The sequence below is a fragment of the Schistocerca cancellata genome, chromosome 3, assembly GCF_023864275.1.
Source record: "Schistocerca cancellata isolate TAMUIC-IGC-003103 chromosome 3, iqSchCanc2.1, whole genome shotgun sequence".
NCBI lineage: Eukaryota > Metazoa > Arthropoda > Insecta > Orthoptera > Acrididae > Schistocerca > Schistocerca cancellata.
This window is the reverse complement of record NC_064628.1, coordinates 16470325-16493232: the sequence shown is the minus strand read 5'-3', so window position 1 is coordinate 16493232 and position 22908 is coordinate 16470325. Positions and strand designations below refer to the sequence as shown.

At 42.2% G+C, this 22908-nt stretch overlaps 1 protein-coding gene across 1 annotated transcript in view; it reads left to right on the top strand.

The window, feature by feature from the left end:
* The window catches only part of LOC126175362 (dipeptidase 1-like), a 761174-nt gene that overhangs the window by 533767 nt on the left and 204499 nt on the right, over positions 1-22908 (top strand). The window contains exon 7 of the mRNA XM_049922122.1: positions 8204-8288. Within this exon, the coding sequence (XP_049778079.1) occupies positions 8204-8288 (85 nt within the window). The remainder of the gene's footprint in view (positions 1-8203; positions 8289-22908) is intronic.

The window sequence follows — 22908 nt, the reverse complement described above, 5'->3', positions numbered from 1 at the left end:
CCATCATCAGTTATTTTGCTGCCCAAATAGCAGAACTCTTCTACCATTTAAGCGTCTCTTTTCCTAATCTAATTCCCTCAGCATCACCTGATTTAATTACATTACATTACATCATCCTTGTTATGCTTATGTTGATGCTCATCTTACATCCTCCTTTCAAGATGCTGTTCATTCTGTTCAGATGTTCTTCCAAGTCCTTTGCTGTCTCTAAACAGAATTGCATTGTCATCGGTAAACCTTAATGTTTTTATCCCTTCTCCATGAACATGAATTCATACTCCAAATTTTTCTTTTCTTTCTTTTATTGCTTGCTCAGTGTACAGATAAAATAACATCGCACATGGGCTACAAAGCTTTTTCAATCACTTCTCAACCACTACCATCTTATAACCGCCGTCTAGTTTCTGTACAAATTGTAAATAGCTTTTCGCTCCCTGCATTTTACCCCTATCTTCCTTATAATTTGAAAGAGAGTTTTTCAGTCAACATTGTCAAAAGCTTTATCTAAGCTGGTGGTTCGATGAACCCTCTGCCAGGCGCTTAAATGTGATTTGCCGAGTATCCATGTAGTTTTAGATGTAAGCCTACAAACGCTATAAACGTAGGTTGCGTTTCCTTAACGTATCTTCTGTCAGAAGTCGTAGGATCAGTGTTCCTACGTTCCTTCGGAATCCGAACTGATCTTTCCCAAGGTAGGCTTCTACCAGTAAAGAATTCGTGTTAGTATTTTGCAATTGTGACTTATTAAATTCCAAAATCAGCAATTCGCACACCTGTCAGCCTCTGCTTTCTTTGGAATTGGAATTATTATATTTTTCTGGAAGTCAGAGGGTATTGCGCTAGTCTCATACATCTTGCTCAGCAGGTGGAAGAATTTCGTCATGGGTGGCTCTCGCAAGGCTGTCAGTAGTTCTAACAGAATGTTGTCTACTCCAGGGGCCTGATTTTGTCAGGTAGCAATTCAAATAAAATATAAAATACCTGCGCCTCCTGTTCTGTGCTTCGTCGTCGACGTGTATTGCGCGGGGTTGTGTTATTTCGAGCAAGTGTCCAACTGAAGTCTTTTGACTTAAAAGTTAAATTAAAAAATTTATTAAGAGACAGTTGATTTCTCTTCAAGCCATTCATTCCAGCCACTAATTATCCATAATAGCAGTTCCATTTTCACACAGGATTTTCTCCGCTTCTTCAAAACCAACTACGAGGATTCTTTTGTCAGGAGCAGACCGATAGCCAATTTTCGAGCTGTTGCCTTCAGTTAACCTGAAAGTGTCTTTGCTCAGGTTACTGTCCGAAATAAAACCAGGGTTCAGGGACGTCCCAATAGCTCCTCCTTTTGCTCTAAATGAAACCCAGTCCTAGATTTATCATTATTTGGCACATTTGCGGTTTAATCTAAACCTTTATCTTTAAAATATTGAAATTCGCTTTTAAAAAATTAAAGAACCGGCACTGTTTTTTGTTCGCGTTCTCTTTTCCCGTAGTTATGCGTTCGTTTTTAATCTACACGTGTTTCATCAGGTAGGCATCACTGGTGCCGTTCAGGCATAATTCGGACATACGCAATTATTAAACTGCTTCGGCACTTATCCCGTTCGAAATTCACGCACGACCACTTCGTACACACATCACTTCTTCATCCTTGAGAAGACACGGTTCCTTTTCATTTTAACTATTCCCATTACCCACATCGTGTAGAATTCAAGTAGCGTGAGAAACTGGACTTAAACGAAGCCAGTCGCCGAGGACATCGCTTGACGGACGGTGCCACATCAGCTGCTGGTGAACGACTGGAGTAGGTCGGCAGTGGTGGAGGCTACGGTCGGACACACCACGCTGCAAGACCGTTTGGCACCTGTGGTCGGGGAGTCCACGTAGTCACTGTAGGAATGCAGGTGACTGGCTGTTGTTGTAGGTAAACACGGATATTGCCTTTTATTGTTCATCCACTTCATGCCTTCGTAGGGTCAATTTCTGTAAGCCCATTTTCTTTCGAATGTTTCTTTTTAATTGCTAAGAATGATAGGTCTAAATATGTAAGTATATTTTTCGTGACTAATGAGAAAAATTACAATTGATCCACATTAATGTAAGGACTTACACAAAAGAAATCAACACATCTACATTTAAGGTTTTCAGTTGTTTGTGTTCTGCCAATTCTCGAGTAATTTTACTGTTTTCATTTGTTACTTTGACGGATAATGCCATGAACAATAAACACTTTCCACTTCTTGATACTCTCCTTTTTAACACTTATTCTTACTAAACTCACTAATGAAAATTAAATAGAATTGTGTGTTACGTTAATGTGGAATGAGCAGTAAGAATTAGTTTACACCTGGATCTTTACTGGAATTGTTGTTGTTGTTGTGGTCTTCAGTCCTGAGACTGGTTTGATGCAGCTCTCCATGCTACTCTATCCTGTGCAAGCTTCTTCAACTCCCAGTACCTACTGCAACCTACATCCTTCTGAATCTGCTTAGTGTATTCTTCTCTTGGTCTCCCCCTACGATTTTTACCCTCCAAGCTGCCCTCCAATACTAAATTGGTGATCCCTTGATGCCTCAGAACATGTCCTACCAACCGATCCCTTCTTCTGGTCAAGTTGTGCCACAAACTTCTCTTCTCCCCAATCCTATTCAATACTTCCTAATTAGTTATGTGATCTACCCGTCTAATCTTCAGCATTCTTCTGTAGCACCACATTTCGAAAGCTTCTATTCTCTTCTTGTCCAAACTATTTATCGTCCATGTTTCACTTCCATACATGGCTACACTCCATACAAATACTTTCAGAAACGACTTCCAGACACTTAAATCTATACTCGATATCTACAAATTTCTCTTCTGCAGAAACGCTTTCCTTGCCATTGCCGGTCTACATTTTATATCGTCTCTACTTCGACCATCATCAGTTATTTTGCTCACCAAATAGCAAAACTCATTTGCTACTTTAAGTATCTCAGTTCCTAATCTAATTCCCTCAGCATCACCCGACTTAATTCGACTACATTCCATTATCCTCGTTTTGCTTTTGTTGATGTTCATCTTATATCCTCCCTTCAAGACACCATCCATTCCGTTCAACTGCTCTTCCAAGTCCTTTGCTGTCTCTGACAGAATTACAATGTCATCGGCAAACCTCAAGGTTTTTATTTCTTCTCCATGGATTTTAATACCTACTCCAAATTTTTCTTTTGTTTCCTTTACTGCTTGCTCAATATACAGATTGAATAACATCGGGGAGAGGCTACAACCCTGTCTTACTCCCTTCCCAACCACTGCTTCCCTTTCATGTCCCTCGACTCTTATAACTGCCATCTGGTTTCTGTACAAATTGTAAATAGCCTTTCGCTCCCTGTATTTTACCCCTGCCACCTTTAGAATTTGAAAGAGAGTATTCCAGTCAACATTGTCAAAAGCTTTCTCTAAGTCTACAAATGCTAGAAACGTAGGTTTGCCTTTCTTTAATCTTTCTTCTAAGATACGTCGTAAGGTCAGTATTGCCTCACGTGTTCCAGTATTTCTACGCAATCCAAACTGATCTTCCCCGAGGTCGGCATCTACTAGTTTTTCCATTCGTCTGTAAAGAATTCGTGTTAGTATTTTGCAGCTGTGGCTTATTAAACTGATTGTTCGGTAATTTTCACATCTGTCAACACCTGCTTTCTTTGGGATTGGAACTACCAGTAGCTATTCAAACCCATTACAGTCTGTAGACAAAATTCGTGAGATATGTAATTTTAATTGTTGCTATATTTGTTGCTCTGTATGCTTTTCTATATATTCAACATTTAACATCAGTGTTAAAAACATAAGTGTTCTGGAATCGATTATTATCATCCTTCGACGTTTTTGGATCAAAGATGAAATCAAAGTCAGCATCGATATTTTACCAGTGTAACAAATCGGTAACGGGTGCTGGAATCTGCTACTGCAAAAATAGTCCTGGAGTTCACGTGGAGCTCATTGTACGACGAGGCGCTTTCATGCCTCTAAGTCAGTCCTTCGAGTCCTCTCATGCAGTTTCGTCACAGGTTTAACGTCTGATTTGGCTCATGGTCCAATACACAATGACGAAATCGCTTAGAAAATTGCAGTCATGTTCCCTTTTGGAAGCATAAACAGACGGAAATAAAAGTCGCAGCACCAAAAAAATAATTAATGTAGAGAAATGAAATTTGTCTACGTAACATATTTAAGTGATTGACGTTGCAAGATCACAAGTTAATGTAAGCGCGAGATATGCCATTGCAAATATCAAACGTTGATACATTAATAACCGGTGCATGTTGAACGCAAGCATGCAACAGTGCATGCACTGTGTTGTTGTATGGGGCCCAGAAGTCATTTTGTGGGATGGAGTTCCATGTCTGTTGCACTTGGTTGGTCAATACAGGGACACTTAATGCTGTTTGCGGATGACGCCGTAATCGTCTTCCGATGATGTCCCTGTTCGCCCAGTTGGAGACAAGTGTGGTGATCGAGCAGGCCAAGGCAACATGTCGTCGCTCTGCAGAGCATGTTGGATTACAACAATTGTATATGGGCGAGCGTTATCCTGTTGGAAGACACCCGTGGAATGCAGTTAATGAATGGCAGCACAACGCCTCGAATCACCATAGTGACGTACGAACTGGTAGTCAGGGTGCGTGGGGTAACCCCGGGCAGTGCTCCTGCTGGCATACGGAATCGTTTCCCAGTCTGGTGTGTCTAGCATGAAGGCAGGTTGCTGGCAGGTCCTCAACTGGCCTCCTCCTGACCAACACACGCCCATCACTGGCACCGAGGCAGAACCAGCGTTCATCAGAAAACACCGCAGACCCCCGGCGCCTCCTTCATTGAGCTCTCGCTTCTAACAGCCGTGTACCGCAAGTCTCTAGAGGAACGGAAGGTTCCAAATGATTGGAAAAGAGCACAGGTAGTCCCAGACTTCTAGAAGGGTCGTCGAGCAGATGCGCAAAACTATAGACCTATATCTCTGACGTCGATCTGTTGTAGAATTTTAGAACATGTTTTTTGCTCGAGTGTCACGTCGTTTTTGGAAACTCAGAATCTACTATGTAGGAATCAACATGGATTCCGGAAACAGCGATCGTGTGAGACCCAACTCGCTTTATTTGTTCATGAGACCCAGAAAATATTAGATACAGGCTCCCAGGTAGATGCTATTTTTCTTGACTTCCGGAAGGCGTTCGATACAGTTCCGCACTGTCGCCTGATAAACAAAGTAAGAGCCAACGGAATATCAGACCAGCTGTGTGGCTGGATTGAAGAGTTTTTAGCAAACAGAACACAGCGTGTTGTTATCAACGGAGAGACGTCTACAGACGTTAAAGTAACCTCTGGTGTGCCACAGGGGAGTATTACGGGACCATTGCTTTTCACAATATATATAAATGACCTAGTAGATAGTGTCGGAAGTTCCATGCGGCTTTTCGCGGATGATGCTGTAGTATACAGAGAAGTTGCAGCATTAGAAAATTGTAGCGAAATGCAGGAAGATCTGCAGCGGATAGGCACTTGGTGCAGGGAGTGGCAACTGACCCTTAACATAGACAAATGTAATGTATTGCGAATACATAGAAACAAGGATCCTTTATTGTATGATTATATGATAGCGGAACAAACACTGGTAGCAGTTACTTCTCTAAAATATCTGGGAGTATGCGTGCGGAACGATTTGAAGTGGAATGATCATATAAAATTAATTGTTGGTAAGGCGGGTACCAGATTGAGATTCATTAGGAGAGTCCTTAGAAAATGTAGTCCATCAACAAAGGAGGTGGCTTACAAAACACTCGTTCGACCTATACTTGAGTATTGCTCATCAGTGTGGGATCCGTACCAGATCGGGTTCACGGAGGAGATAGAGAAGATCCAAAGAAGAGCGGCGCGTTTCGTCACAGGGTTATTTGGTGACCGTGATAGCGTTACGGAGATGTTTAACAAACTCAAGTGGCAGACTCTGCAAGAGAGGCGCTCTGCATCGCGGTGTAGCTTGCTCGCCAGGTTTCGAGAGGGTGCGTTTCCGGATGAGGTATCGAATATATTGCTTCCCCCTACTTATACCTCCCGAGGAGATCACGAATGTAAAATTAGAGAGATTAGAGCGCGCACAGAGGCTTTCAGACAGTCGTTCTTCCCGCGAACCATACGCGACTGGAACAGGAAAGGGAGGTAATGACAGTGGCACGTAAAGTGCCCTCCGCCACACACCGTTGGGTGGCTTGCGGAGTATAAATGTAGATGTAGATGTAGACACCACTGAAGTCGCAAATGTGGGTGCTTTAGGGTCAGTGGAATGCACGCTACAGAGCATCTGGCTCTGAGATATCCTTGAAGTAACCAATCTGTTGAGTCACTGTGGTGCCAAGTGCTGCTCCGATTTCTGCTCCAGACTCGGTACGATGCGCTAGAGCCGTCACGGAGAACACAGTGGTCTTCCCTCTCGGCAGTGCCACGTGGTCGTCGGGGGTCCGGTATTGTTGCGGATGTACATTGTCGTGACAACCGCTGCCAGCCGTCATGTATGGTGGCTACATTCCTTCCGGTGTTGGTAATGGCATCTCTGTCACCTTAAAGGCATTCTTAACTAACATCGACTCATCACGTCCAATCTCAAAACCAACTAACGCTCATGACCACTGCAGCGTGTAATTAAAGCAAACCTGCTTTGCATCCTCATGGTGGCGCTACTAGCGCCATTCTTACGTGACTGCAGCGAAATCCCTACAGACATCATTTTCCAGATGTAGAAACACGCGTACCAACTTTCGTTTATGTTGCACAATTTTTTCTCGGTTTGAAGATTTTATTCCGTTAGTGTATGATGGTGTCTCAAATGAAAATCTTTAAGGACTGATGAAAGAAATGAAAAATGTCTTTGACAGCTAGAAGTAAGCGAGTATGTGCGAAACAGTGTGTTACCTATTCAGTACGTCGCAAAACCATGCAGATGCACACAGTGACAACCTAAAGGTAGCAACTTGCACCAGAGATGGACAGCGCTCTGCCATTCGGTCTCTTCATTGAGAATCTTCATTATAGGTGTTAATGTCAACTGCAGAATGTAGTATCCCTTTGGTGGTCTATGTTCGCTACAGCAGTAAATCTACGAACGACATTAGAAGTTTACTAAGATGTTAATCCCGTGATTGTTGCCCTATGTTCGGGTTGATCGCACTGCGGTGTTACGTTATGAATCCACAAAATAGATCAGGCATCACAAGAAGAACTGCAGAGTGTAACTAAATGAGATTGCAGGAATTGTAGAGATTAGTCATGGCTCGGCGCACGACAGTGTGCATGGTGTGGTCCTTCGGACAATATATCTGCAAGTTGGGTACCTGGATAACGCTCTCTCGAAGTGCCACAACTTAGGTGACACGTTGAACAGGAAGGTGTGCTTTCCTTGTGTATATTGCCACTGTATAGTATATCGGGGTCTTCTACCATCAACTTGAAACAGAGAGAGTAAGTAAACAGTGGCGCCATTTCCGTTAACCTAAACCACAGGAGTTCTGAACACAGTCTTTAGTGATGCGGGATGGATATGGTGTCCCATTTCGTACGACAATACCTGCATCGTGTGTGAGCACTACACAGTCGCCACGCACTGCTGTTACTACTGTATCACACCGAAACTCCTAAAATCACGTTCAGCATACAATCTAATCTAAACTACACAGGTTGCTGCCTGTAGGTGTTCTGTAAGAACATAACGATCCACTACCAGAAGCGTGAAGTAGGAGCGTCTTCCACATCTACCAAATTCACCAGTACTTTCCTCGAGTGATTTCTCCATTCATTGGCCACGCAAAGGAGCAACGACTAGGAATAGTTCCGCTGTGATAAAGCATATTCCAAAACAACCTCTGTTTAGCGGGTATTCAGACACATTGTAGGAGTATGTGAATCTACATTTAGTATGCAGGAGATTATGTTGAAAGATGATGCATGCTTGAGTACATACGCATGTGTTCAGCATGGAGGTGAGTGTTTTTCGAATTAATTGCTTACCACACTGACCCATAAAATAATCTTTGCAACTCATGTTTGTATTTCGTTTTACATTTATCGTCAATGAAATAGGTTTTAAAGAAAACGTAACTTTGAGAACTTATTACTATTGCTGTACGAAAAGCCCGCGCTGGCGATGTGAGAGTTGTGAGGCAGACGGCTTGTCCGCAATCTGTTGCAGGCCATCAACGGCGGCATCGTGATGGTGAGCTTCTTCAACAACTTCCTCAGCTGTTCCGACAGCGCGTCGCTGCATGACGTCATCGGTAAGTCGCCAGCCACGGCTGCCTCCTCCTGTCCGCACAGTTCGGCGCCGAGGCAGAGAAGTTCGCGAGCCGGCGTCGCTTTGCCTGAGCGCTGGCTCGGCTCGGACCAGCTCTGAATACCGCTCCCAGTAATTGTACTGAAAGCAAAGTTACCTGCGCGCTAACGGCCAAGCGTGGTAATTACACACTGCGTTCCTAAAACAACTAAGCAAACAACCAGTATTTACAAGTTAGACAGCGTGGTCACTATCTGCTGCAAGTATTTATATATTCATTTTTTAAATTCAACCGTCTTTTTCTTGTTGCAGTCTGTATTTGTCAACGCTGAAGAAACGTGTCGCCTTTTGCGTTAAGGTGTCTTAGTGAATTTGATCTTGAAGGTCACAGTTTTGTTTTTATATGGAATAACTACACGTTAGAAAACAGATGACGCCATAATTTTACATTAATAAATTATTGCTTACAGTTATTTTTTTGATGCAGAAATCTGCGTATCCTCACATCAATCTAACAAAACAGTTGCGACACTCCGTCTCGTTTTTGTTAGCCACCACTCCGTCTCGCTTTTGTTACTCACAGCGATAGCAGCGCTCCATGCGGCCAGCAGTGACACTACTGAAAATGAAATCGAATGATTGCGAATACTAACGTTTTTACCCATTAGCAACATACACACTGGGAGGTAAGAAACCGTACAGTACAGGACAGACTGCTTATGCATGTCTTGTAATGTACAGATATATACTCAATGATGTTATTTTTGTCTAATAATAAAAAATTCCTAGCAAACACTAGAAGCGATAACCTTTTGCAGAAAGACGCCGTGTATCTTCCCAGCAAAGCAGAGTATTGTTCACTACACTTTCAACTGATTCAGTGAAGTGGAATGTAAGAAACATACATGGAATATAATAACCACATTATTTAAGGTTCTAAATATCCTACCATAAATGTAGCGTAAGGGAAATATCACACGGACGTAATAATAAACCGTCAAATGCAATAAAACAGTTTTCCAACACAGAAGAAACTAATAGAACAATTTTTGCTAAATCTGAGCCACAAACGACAAGAGTCTAAAACACGCTCTCTTTTGAAGCAAAACTAATTATATTTACAAAAATATTCGTGTATTGCAAAGTCGAATAAAGTGTAAGAATGGGTCAATCATTAGACTCCATAAAATAGTTTTAAGTGTCAAAGAAATTGCCTATGATAATTACAGACAGACAATAAAAGAAATGTTGATTTTCATGCGTGAAATATGTGTTTATATTCTCTTCCTTTCAGCAGAATAAGCTGCAAATCTACACATATTCAAAAGTATTTCTTCATGAATTAGTAGTAGTCTGTTATTGAATCAGTATGATACGGCTGTTTTTGCATGTATTTTACGACAGTTCATGTCTCTTGGTAATTTACTAATGCATGAAATGCAAATAATAACAACTATTTCTTTAACTAATTAGAAAATAATTTAAACCAAACATTATCCTTACAGCACATGTGACCGTCTGCTTTCTGACCGCTTGGAGCGCTAGTGTCGCTGTAGCTTTCAAACGGTAATAGCTTTCGCACCAGAGAATATGGTAATAGGTTAGAGGCCTCGCTCTCATTTCACGGTTAACAGTCGACACATTTTGATGCTACATCTTCCTGTTCTATGGTTTTCATATTTCGTAAGCTAACTGCTGTGGAACGCCCTTAAAGATCTTGCTCTAACTGCCAATTTTTCTTACGAGACCTGTGGGTGGTTTCTGTCCTAACCACTTGTTCACTTGGGTTTCCTTTTCTATTTCGTTTGTGTAAGTGTTACCGACCTTATGAAGTAACATCTGTTCGTTTCGTTTCTGTTCTCCTCCCCCCCCCCCTCTCTCTCTCTATCCATCTATCTCTCTATCTATCTACGTATTTACTTATATACAAGATTATCCCCTGATGTCTAGTAGAAGAGATGTGTTTCACGGTGGTGAAGGTGAACATGCGCTCATACCTCTTAAGGCATACATTTCAGAGCCCATGCTTCCTAAATATCTTTTTGTTGTTTTGGTCCATACTGGCACGTCTGAAAGCTGTCTAGCAACAGCTGTGCCCACAATTATATTCCACTGTAAGCACTGTCACACGTATCAGAATGATTTTCGCTTACAACTTTCGACTCGTCCGTTATCGGACCAGGGTCTCTTGCCTCAAATTGATACATTTTTTCCTTCTCCATCATTCCTGAAATTCTGTAATATCAACACAGTGTGTGTGTGTGTGTGTGTGTTTTGCGGGCGCGCACATGATCTTTTTTTTTTTTTTACTTCAGAGATGTTATCATAATGTTAAGATATTTTGAGCGAGTGGGATTGCCGCTACTTGCGGTGGGGGCTAAGTAAATTTCTATGTGGCTCTAATATGTCTCACCGAGTTATTCGGATGGTATGGTTAGAGGTTATCTGGAGTGTGTCACAGAACCATGAGAGGAGCGTGGTGATGTGGCACTGTTCTGATAATCGCTTGTCAGTGTGTTGTCCTAGAATTTTAATTATTAACGTGAATAGTCAGTTATATGTCGTGAGCTCTTGGTGATTCAACATGGTTTTCATTTGGGCCTTTTCGTAGTAATTTCCTCCCTTCATTAGGAGGAGCCTTTACTTGTTTACTCTCGGTTTTCGCTTGTGATTCTGTTCTGTGAGGTGCTCTATAGCATTCACATTGTTATGGCTCCATGGTGGACGTGTTTCAAATGCAGAGGAGTCTTATACTATACTGGTGACCAAAGTTAAAACAATAAACGCAGATTTTGCAAGGTTGCGTTTATTTTGCCACGAAAATGTGTAAAGAGGTGATGGTAAAATACAAACAATGTAGAGAATGCAGACCATAAATAACTACTCTATGCATAACGGTACACAAAATTTTTCTTCGTTTTTTCCAACTTAACGGATCTGCACGCACATTTCGACAAATGGTTAATGTGCTCAAGTGGGGTGTGACCACCTCTGGCAACAATAATGGCCTGACAAGGATGGACATTCTGTCAATGATGTCATCAATCTGATGTTGAGGCAATAACGCCCATTCTTACTGCAAAGCTGCTCGCAAGTCTTGCAGAGTGGTTGATGGATGCTGACGTGATGCATACAATTGTCGTACATGAAGACTAATGCCTCGTCAAATACTGCCGACACGGTTGCACTATCGGTCGGAGGATGGCATTCACGTATCGTACAGCCGTTACGGCGTCTTCCATGACCACCAGCGGAGTACGCCGGCCCTACATAAAGCCACCCCAAAACAGCAGGAAATCTCCACATTGCTGCACTCGCTGGACAGTGTGTCTAAGTCGTTCATCCTGACCGGGTTGCCTCCAAACACGTCTCCGACGATTGTCTGGTTGAAGCCATATGCGACACTCATCGGTGAAGAGAACGTGATGCCATCCTGAGCGGTACATTCGGCATGTTGTTGGGCCCATCTGTACCGCACTGCATAGTGTCGTGGTTGCAAAGATGGACTTCGCCATAGACGTCTGGAGTGAAGTTGGGCATCATGCAGCCTATTGCGCACAGTTTGAGTCGTAACACGACGTCCCGTGACTGCACGAAAAGCATTATTCAACATGGTGGCGTTGCTGCCAGGGTTCCTCTGAGCCATAATCCATAGGTAGCGGTCATACACTGCAGCAGTAGCCTTTGGGCGGTCTGAGTGAGGCACGCCATCGACAGTTCCTGTATCTCTGTATCTCTTCCAGAACCGAACAACATCGCTTTCGTTCAATCCGAGACTCCTGGACACTTTCCTTGTTGAGAGCCCTTCTTCTGACAAAGTAACAATACGGACGGGATCGAACCGCGGTATTGACCGTCTAGCCATGGTTGAAGTACAGACAACACGTGTCGTGTACCTCCTTCCTGGTGGAATGTCCGGAACTGAACCGCTGTCGCCCCCCCCCCCCCCCCCTGGTCTAATAGGCGCTGCTCATGCATGGTTGTTTACATCTTTGGACGGGTTTAGTGACACCTCTAAACAGTCAAAGGAACTGCGCCTCCAGTACAATATTCACATCCAGCGTTTATCTTCAAGAGTTCTGGGAACCGGGGTTATGCAAAAGTTTTTTTAATGTGTGTAATGAAACATCAGTTTTCACAATTAAACTACTAGCCCCACGAAATTGTACTCGCAGCATAAACTGGCTTTTCACGTCCTCTGGGCCAGAACCGTCTTTGCAGCCAGAAACATCTAAAGTTGTCATCCCATTGACCTTCCGTCAGCAGTATAGTCTCATAAGTCTTCTGTACGATGTATGACGTCATGATCTCTTCATTGTCCTTCAGGATGGAATACAGGTATTTAGTATTAAATAGTAACGGCGATAATGTCGAACGCTTGTATTTTCGTTGCATTCGGTTTCCCCGCCAGTCTAAAAAGATTCTCGACTATATTAAGAAAAGATAGAGAGAAGTTAAGATGGCAGTTTCAAAGCTCGAAATGTTCTACGTACGCACCTCTATGTCTCCCGCACACTTGAGTAAAACGCTCGAGTTCGTCATACAACCGTGTGCAACTGTGGGAAAAGTCCTTCATTGAGATACTGTTCTCGTTCGACACGTTGAATTGCACGTCGATTATGGTCAAAGTGTTGACCATTGACGTGTATTTGTGCACTTTGTCGGCGTCTCCCAGGTTCGTATTGATAACGCCAAAACTAGTCACCCTTGATGATACTTCCCGGAAAAGTACTGCAAGCGTTTTGCATTTCAGTCAGTTCGCAGCATGCGTCCACAAATCGATTTTGTACCGCACTCAAGGCATGCAGCACAAACTGAGCTCAAGGTTTTCCCATCTTCAAATTATTCTGGAGAACTTATTCAACACTATATTTTGAGATCTTGCTCGTTTGCGATTTGTTACCCAAAAAAGTGACATACAACGGCCACACATAATTGCTAAATAGCGATGGTCACAAGTGACCGATCGAATGAACATCTGTTGTTTACGGTTGTTAGCTGAAGCTGCCTCTGTTGTTACCACGCTGACGCCGGGAATATTTTGATTGGACGATATATAGGACAATCAGAAAATGTGTGAAATGCTTGTAGGTATGTTACAGGTCAGGTTGTACTGAGACATAAATGTTACGAAATAAATTCGATACGTTGCTCCGTTTCCGAGTTATGTAGCATTGAAGTTAGCCAATCAGATCGGCGCGCGCGTAAATTCAGGTTTCAGCTAACGAGACACAGCCAGCTCTCGTTGGGCAACACCGCCCCTGGCAGGCAGCTTGAATGCGAGCGCGCGACGATCTGATTGGCTAACTTCAATGCTAAATAACTCGGAAACGGAGCAACGTATCGAATTTATTTCGTAACATTTATGTCGTAGTACAACCTGCCCTGTAACATCCCTACAACCATTTCACACATTTTCTGACCACCCTGTGTATTGCTGCATGTTGAGGTAACTGTGGTTAGTACCTTTGGTGAGACTCATGCATAACGTTCTTCAGTTGGTCCTTTTCTTTTACGTGAACAAAAGCTTCACTGCTACCTGTACTCCAACAAATTACACGTAATGTTCCACTGCAGGATGTCGCTAATAAATCTTCAGAGCTTGTTATCGTTCTACATCAGTGGTGTCACACTTCTGAACAATCCAAACAACTAAACGTGTGCGCTACTCGAATGGGGCGTGGATGGTGAAGGAGACCGGTAACGGCATCTTGTCGCTTCAAATGGACAAAACTGACAGTCTTTCGCGAACATCAGTGCGTTCGGTGTAGTTCTTTAGTTGCTCAGCAGTCTTCTTTTTACAGTGTTCTATTTTAAATACAAATAGCAGTCAAAGGAAAAAAGTAGGTCAAATGTTTATTATTTCAATAGTAATTGCCATACCTATTAATAGATTTACCCCACTGTGAGACAAGACCGTCAGTCTCTCAATGGAAAAAAGTTGCAGGGGCAACAGTCTGGATGATTGACTGATCTGGCCTAGTAACACTAACCAAAACGGCTTTGCTGTACTGGTACTGCGAACGGCTGAAAGCAAGGGAAAATTACAGCCGTAATTTTTCCCGAGGGCACGCAGCTTTACTGTATGGTTAAATGATGATGGCGTCCTCTTGGGTAAAATATTCCGGAAGTAAAATAGTCCCCCATTCGGATCTCCGGGCGGGGGGCTACTCAAGAGGACGTCGTTATCAGGAGAAAGAAAACTGGCGTTCTGCCGACCGGAGCGTGGAATGTCAGATCCCTTAATCGGGCAGGTAGGTTAGAAAACATAAAAAGGGAAATGGATAGGTTAAAGTTAGATATAGTGGGAATTAGTGAAGTTCGGTGGCAGGAGGTACAAGACTTTTGGTCAGGTCAATACAGGGTTATCAATACAAAATTAAATAGGGGTAACGCAGGAGTAGGTTTAATAATGAATAAAAAAATAGGAGTTCGGGGAAGCTACTACAAACAGCATAGTGAACGCATTATTGTGGCCATGATAGACACGAAGCCCATGCCTACTACAGTATTACAAGTTTATGTGCCAACTAGCTCTGCAGCTGATGAAGAAATTGATGAAATGTATGATGAGATAAAAGAAACTATTTAGGTAGTGAAGGGAGACGAAAATTTAATAGTGATGGGTGACTGGAATTAGAGAGTAGGAAAAGGGAGAGAAGGAAACATAGTAGGTGAATATGGATTGGGGGAAAGAAATGAAAGAGAAAGCCGTGTGGTAGAATTTTGCACAGAGCATGCCATAGCTAAAACTTGATTTAAGAATCGTAAAAGAACGTTGTACACATGGAAGAATCCTGGAAATACTAGAAGGTATCAGATAGATTATATAATGGTAAGACAGAGATTTAGGAACCAAGTATTAAATCGTAAGACATTTCCAGGGGCAGATGTGGGCTCTGACCACAATCTATTGATTATGAACTGTAGATTAAAACTGAAGAAACTGCAAAAAGGTGGTAATTTAAGGAGATGGAACCTGGACAAACTGATTAAACCAGAGGTTGTACAGAGTTTCAGGGGGAGCATAAATGAACAATTGACAGGAATGGGGGAAAGAAGCACAGTAGAAGAAGAATGGGTAGCTCTGAGGGATGAAGTAGTGAAGGCAGCAGAGGATCAAGTAGGTAAAAAGACGAGGGCTAGTAGAAATCCTTGTGTAACAGAAGAAATATTGAATTTAATTGATGAAAGGAGAAAATATAAAAATGCAGTAAATGAAGCAGGCAAAAAGGAATACTGACGTCTCAAAAATTAGATCGACAGGAAGTGCAAAATAGCTAAGCAGGGATGGCTAGAGGACAAATGTAAGGATGTAGAGGCTTATCTCACGAGGGGTAACATAGATACTGCCTGTAGGAAAATTAAAGAGAGCTTTGCAGGAAAGGGAACCACTTGCATGAATATCAAGAGCTCAGATGGAAACTCAGTTCTAAGCAAAGAGGGGAAAGCAGAAAGGTGGAAGGAGTATATAGAGGCTCTATACATGGGCGTCGTACTTGAGGACAATATTCTGGAAATGGAAGAGAATGTAGATGAAGACGAAATGGAAGATAGAATACTGCGTGAAGAGTTTGACAGAGCACGGAAAGACCTGAGTCGAAACAAGGCCCCGGGAGTAGACAACATTCCATTAGAACTACTGACGGCTGTGGGAGAGCCAGTCCTGACAAAACTCTACAATCTGGTGAGCAAGATGTATGGGATAGGCGAAATACCCTCAGACGTCTAGAAGAATATAATAATTCCAATGCCAAAGAGAGCAGAGGTTGACAGATGTGAAAATCGCCGAACAATCAGTTTAATAAGTCACAGATGCAAAATACTAACACGAATTCTTTACAGACGAATGGAAAAACTAGTAGAAGCCGACCTGGGGAAGATCAGTTTGGATTTCGTAGAAATATTGGAACACGTGAGGCAATACTGACCTTACAACTTATCTTAGAAGAAAGATTAATGAAAGGCAAAGCTACGTTTCTAGCATTTGTAGACTTAGAGGAAGCTTTTGACAATGTTGTTTCGAATACTCTCTTTCAAATTATAAAGGTGGCAGGGGTAAAATACAGGGAGCTAAAGGCTATTTACAATTTGTACAGAAACCAGATGGCAGTTATAAGAGTCGAGGGACATGAAAGGGAAGGAGCGGTTGGGAAGGGAGTGAGACACGGTGGCAGCCCCTCCCCGATGTTACTCAATCTGCATATTGAGCAAGCAGTAAAGGAAACAATAGAAGAATTCAGAGTAGGTATTAAAATCCATGGAGAAGAAATAAAAACTTTGAGGTGCGCCGATGACATTGTAATTCAGTCAGAGACAGCAAAGGACTTGGAAAAGCAGTGGAACGGAACGTACAGTGTCTTGAAAGGAGGATATAAGATGAACATCAACATCGCGTATAGATTTAAGTATCAGGAAGTTGTTTCTGGAAGTATTTCTATGGAGTGTAGCCATGTATGGAAGTGAAACATGGACGATAAATAGCTTGGGCAAGAAGAGAATGGAAGCTTTCGAAATGTGGTGATACAGAAGAATGCTGAAGATTAGATGGGTAGTTGACATAAATAATGAGGAGGTATTGAACAGAATTGGGGAGAAGAGGAGTTTGTGGCACAACTTGACAAGAAGAAGGGATCTATTGGTAGGACATGTTCTGAGGCATCAAGGGATCATCAATTTAGTATTGTAGGGCAGCGTGGAGGGTAAAAATCGTAGAGGGAGACCAAGAGATGAATACACTAAACAGATTAAGATTGCAGTAGATACTGGGAGATGAAGAAGCTTGCACAGGATAGAGTAGCATGGAGAGCTGCATCAAACCAGTCTCAGTACTGAAGACCACAACAACAACAACAACAAGGAACCATGAGTGTATCCAGGAGTGCACCTCTCCGTTCGGCTCAAACCAACGGTAACGAATGTCTTTCTTCATGGCTTACGGAAATTGCATGGGGAGAGATTGGGACTGCATGGAGAACGTGTCAGTGATTCCAAGCGAAACTTCTGGAGCGTATTGGAAACAACCATAGCAACACATGGGCGAGCACACATTGAAAAGCCTTTACACTTTCTGCACATAGTCCCAATATCTCCCCATGCGATTTCCAAATTTCTGGATCTCCGAAAAAGGACATTCGTGATCGTCTATTCGCTTCGGAGGAAGAGTTTGACATCTGGATGCAATAATGGCCCCTCAGGCAACCGCAAACATTTTTCCATGAAGACACTGATAATCTTGAATCACATTGAGGTGAATATATTTGTAGTTATGGCGATTACTTTTGAAAATAATTAACAGCTTTCTTATTGTTTTCCTTTTCATTGACTGCCCCTTATAGAATAGTGTTTCTTAGTGCCATGTGTAATAATTTTCTATTGCTAACGTAAGTAGTAGGTGGTACAAGTCTAGCGGTTACTGCACTACTTCCCAAGTGGCGGCTGCAGGAGCGTTAGGCGAGAGGAATCAAATTTCATTTTCACTGGGACTTTGCTCTCTCTGTTCATCCTACTATCAAGGGAAACTCCCCAGCGTACCCAGCCCCCCCCCCCTCTCCCTCAGATTTAGTGGTAACAGTCAAATACTGAGAGCATATCAAGCATGAAAACAGGAGGAAGATGCACTGAACTGTGAAATAAGGAGCAGAACACAAACAGTAAAGTAGTCCAAGCTCAAGATGACCAACATCGAGCGAACTGGAAGAGCCACGGCGTCTGTTTATGTAATCACTGTGTCGGATTATAAAGCCGAACATCCGTGTTCAAATTTTCCTCGTGCCCCCTTTTTTCAGAAACTAATAAACTGTCCATCCTTCAGTGATGTGTCAGTTCTCTTTCTGTAGTCTTGGCAAGTGTCACTGGTTGTAGAATATGAGTTAGATGGTAACAATATATTAACGTTCCAAGTAAATGTGATGAAAACTGAGAGCAGGCGAGATGCCGCATAGAACTCTCACAGAAATGAAAACAAATAAATAGTTGTGAACTATGTACAACAAAGGAATTCAAGAGTAAAAATTACGAAAACATCAAAAATACATTTTTTAAAAGAGTACAAGGAAAACTGTGTGATCCTGAAACCGTTGCGTTCAGTTGTTGCAGCATATGTGACAAACTGTTATATTTTTGTAATAACATTGGGAAAGGTCACATTGTCGTTGTTGTTGTGGTCTTCAGTCCTGAGACTGGTTTGATGCAGCTCTCCATGCTACTCTATCCTGTGCAAGCTTCTTCGTCTCCCAGTACCTACTGCAATCTACATCCTTCTGAATCTGCTTAGTGTATTCATCTCTTGGTCTCCCCCTATGATTTTTACCCTCCACGCTGCCCTCCAATACTAAATTGGTGATCCCTTGATGCCTCAGAACATGTCCTACCAACCGATCCCTTCTTCTGGTCAAGTTGTGCCACAAACTTCTCTTCTCCCCAATCCTATTCAATACTTCCTCATTAGTTATGTGATCTACCCATCCAATCTTCAGCATTCTTCTGTAGCACCACATTTCAAAAGCTTCTATTCTCTTCTTGTCCAAACTATTTACCGTCCATGTTTCACTTCCATACATGGCTACACTCCATACAAATACTTTCAGAAATGACTTCCTGACACTTAAATCTATACTCGATGTTAACAAATTTCTCTTCTTCAGAAACGCTTTCCTTGCCATTGCCAGTCTACATTTTATATCCTCTCCACTTCGTCCATCATCAGTTATTTTGCTCCCCAAATAGCAAAACTCCTTTACTATTTTAAGTGTCTCATTTCCTAATCTAATACCCTCAGCATCACCCGACTTAATTCGACTACATTCCATTATCCTCGTTTTGCTTTTGTTGATGTTCATCTTATATCCTCCCTTCAAGACACCATCCATTCCGTTCAACTGCTCTTCCAAGTCCTTTGCTGTCTCTGACAGAATTACAATGTCATCGGCGAACCTCAAAGTTTTTATTTCTTCTCCAAGGATTTTAATACCTACTCCAAATGTTTCTTTTGTTTCCTTTACTGCTTCCTCGATATAGAGATTGAATAACATCGGGGAGAGGCTACAACCCTGTCCTACTCCCTTCTCAACCAATGCTTCCCTTTCATGTCCCTCAACTCTTATAACTGCCATCTGGTTGCTGTACAAGTTGTAAATAGCCTTTCGCTCCCTGTATTTTACCCCCGCCACCTTTAGAATTTGAAAGAGAGTATTCCAGTCAACATTATCAAAAGCTTTCTCTAAGTCTACAAATGCTAGAAACGTAGGTTTGCCTTTCCTTAATCTTTCTTCTAAGATAAGTCGTAAGGTCAGTATTGACTCACGTATTCCAGTAATTCTATGGAATCCAAACTGATCTTCCCCGAGGTCGGCTTCTACTAGTTTTTCCATTCGTCTGTAAAGAATTCGTGTTAGTACTTTTTAGGTGTGGCTTATTAAACTGATTGTTCGGTAATTTTCACATCTGTCAACACCTGCTTTCTTTGGAATTGGAATTATTATATTCTTCTTGAAGACTGAGGGTATTTCACCTGTTTCATACATCTTGCTCACCAGGTGGTAGAGTTTTGTCAGGACTGGCTCTCCAAAGGCCGTCAGTAGTTCCAATGGAATGTTGTCTACTCCGGGGGCCTTGTTTCGACTCAGGTCTTTCAGTGCTCTGTCAAACTCTTCACGCAGTATCGTATCTCCCATTTCATCTTCATCTACAACCTCTTCCATTTCCATAATATTGTCCTCAAGTCCATCGCTCTTGTATAGACCTTCTATATACTCCTTCCACCTTTCTGCTTTCCCTTCTTTGCTTAGAACTGGGTTTCCATCTGAGCTCTTGATGTTCATACATGTGGTTCTCTTATCTCCAAAGGTCTCTTTAATTTTCCTGTAGGCAGTATCTATCTTACCCCTAGTGAGATAAGCCTCTACATCCTTACATTTGTCCTCTAGCCATCCCTGCTTAGCCATTTTGCACTTCCTGTCGATCTCATTTTTGAGACGTTTGTATTCCTTTTTGCCTGCTTCATTTACTGCATTTTTATATTTTCTCCTTTCATCAATTAAATTCAATATTTCTTCTGTTACCCAAGGATTTCTACTAGCCCTCGTGTTTTTACCTACTTGATCCTCTGCTGCCTTCACTGCTTCATCCCTCAGAGCTACCCATTCTTCTTCTACTGTATTTCTTTGCCCCATTCCTGTCAATTGTTCCCTTATGCTCTCCCTGAAACTCTGTACAACCTCTGGTTCTTTCAGCTTATCCAGGTCCCATCTCCTTAAATTCCCACCTTTTTGCAGTTTCTTCAGTTTTAATCTACAGGTCATAACCAATAGATTGTGGTCAGAGTCCACATCTGCCCCTGGAAATGTCTTACAATTTAAAACCTGATTCCTAAATCTCTGTCTTACCATTATATAATGTATCTGATACCTTTTAGTATCTGCAGGGTTCCTCCATGTATACAACGTTCTATCATTCATATGAACACCTATATCGGACAAGGAGGCACATCTCACTCACTCACCAGGCGTACAAGTTAGGTACGTCGATAAGAGAATCCTATCATATGACACAAATACTGTCACAAATTTCCTGTATGCAAACCAGACATGACCTCCGTTGGAGGATTGGGTTGGCTTGTCACCCTGCCATCAAGAGTTTGCGGTTCCCGTTCGAGTGACACTTCTTCTCGGCTGCTAATAGAGCAGTTGTGCGGAATCGACATTAGTTATACGTCCCTTACACCACGACGTAGATATATATTTGAATACAGTGAACAGACACGTCTATGACTGGACGGACAGTCCACAATTTTGTGAAAAAGCGGGCTCGACTATTTCCCTCTTTACAGGCCTCGATGTTACCCATCCTGAGCTTGGATCTCCACTATTCGTATTTTGCTCCTTTTCTCACAGCTCAGTACACCTTCTTCCTATTTTCATGTTTGATTCGTGTTCAGTTTCTGACGGGCTATCCACTGGGCCCTTCTATCACTAAATCTGATGGGGGTACGGTGGGGAGCTTCCCCCGGAAGTGTTTCACCGTACCAGATTCTAAATTAGTCCTCCCTACTGAGTCAGCGAGAGCTCTTTCTATTCTATCAGTAGGCCGGCCGCTGTGGACGAGCTGTTCTAGGCGCTTCAGTCCGGAACCGCGCGACCGCTACGGTCGCAGGTTCGAATCCTGCCTCGGGCATGGATGTCTGTGATGTCTTTAGGTTAGTTAGGTTTTTGTAGTTCTAAGTTCTAGGGGACTGATGACCTCAGATGTTGAGTCCCATAGTGCTCAGAGCCATTTGAACCCTTTTTTTATATTCTGTCAGTACATGAGGAGTAATGCGCGTTGTGGCCGCCAATTATTATTTTCCGATACTCAATAACGCCGATCAAATCATGCACATCTTCATGAGCTATATTCTTTTCGTTGGCACGGTGCACTGATAACTGATGTATATCACATCCGAAAGCATTTGAGATCATTTCTACCGCGTTAGTAGCTTCCGCGCTGAATGCTAATTTTTCACTGTGAGCGAGCTTTCGACTGTAACATTTATTTAATTCATGTAGCGGCTGTTGACAGACAATGAAGCGAGCGCTGTAAGAATTAGTTTTTCCACACCCGCAACAAATGAAGGGTATGTAAGCCGTACAGTCGGCCTAATATTTCTGGTATCGTTAAAGTAGTATCATAAATATAGCTTATTTTCCAGTACTTTATGTTGTTGCGGCGGTTGGGGAAATCTTCAGGTTCAGAGCGATAAAACACTGGACGTGAACGGTTATTTGCAACTTCTACAGGAGCCAGGCTGCAGTTATAAGTGCCTAAGGTCATGTAAAAGAAGAAATAACTGAAAAGGGAATGAGTCAGGATTGTAGCGTAACCCTCATGTTATTGCATCTGTACAACGAGCGAGCAAAGACAAATTTACAAAAGGAGTTAATGTTCAGGGTGAGGAAATAAAATTTTTAAGGTTTGTCTGAAACGCCCTGCTTATGTCTGCAGGACCGAATAGGTAGTTGGAATTGTGGAAAGGGGCCAAAAGGAGGCTGTCAGTTACACACACTCAAACACATATAACTTTATTTAGTTGTCCCAACAATGCAGCAAAAATTTTTGAACTTGGTTATCGGCTGAATATGACACACTATCTTATGCCTTAAGGGCACAATCACTTAAATTTAAAAACGGCTGAACGCCATTAACTTAAAATTCATGCTCAAGACCGGATAATTAGGTGGCAGAAGGCCTCACGTAAGTAAGTTCTATTACTTTGCTGAAGGACCAACAAATCTAACACTTGAAAAGCAAACAAGTTTATCTCAAAGACGGCTGAAGGTGCATGATTTAAGACTGCAGGTAAAATTAATTGAAAAAAACACAAGGCAGAAGGCCCCACACAGTCTGATACTTTCGAAAGACAAGAACTTTAATTTAAAAACGGCTGAAGGTCGATTACTTAAAACAACTAAAATAATTTTTACTAGGCAGAAGGCCCAAAGCTTTATCTTTAAACAATATTTTACACAGGCTGAGGGCCCAAACGATCTAAGATTTAACAAGTAAGGAATTTAAATTTTAAAGCGGCAGAAGGCCCATTATTGAAAACCCAGCTAAAAGCATACAAATTCAAACCATCGGCTATAAGC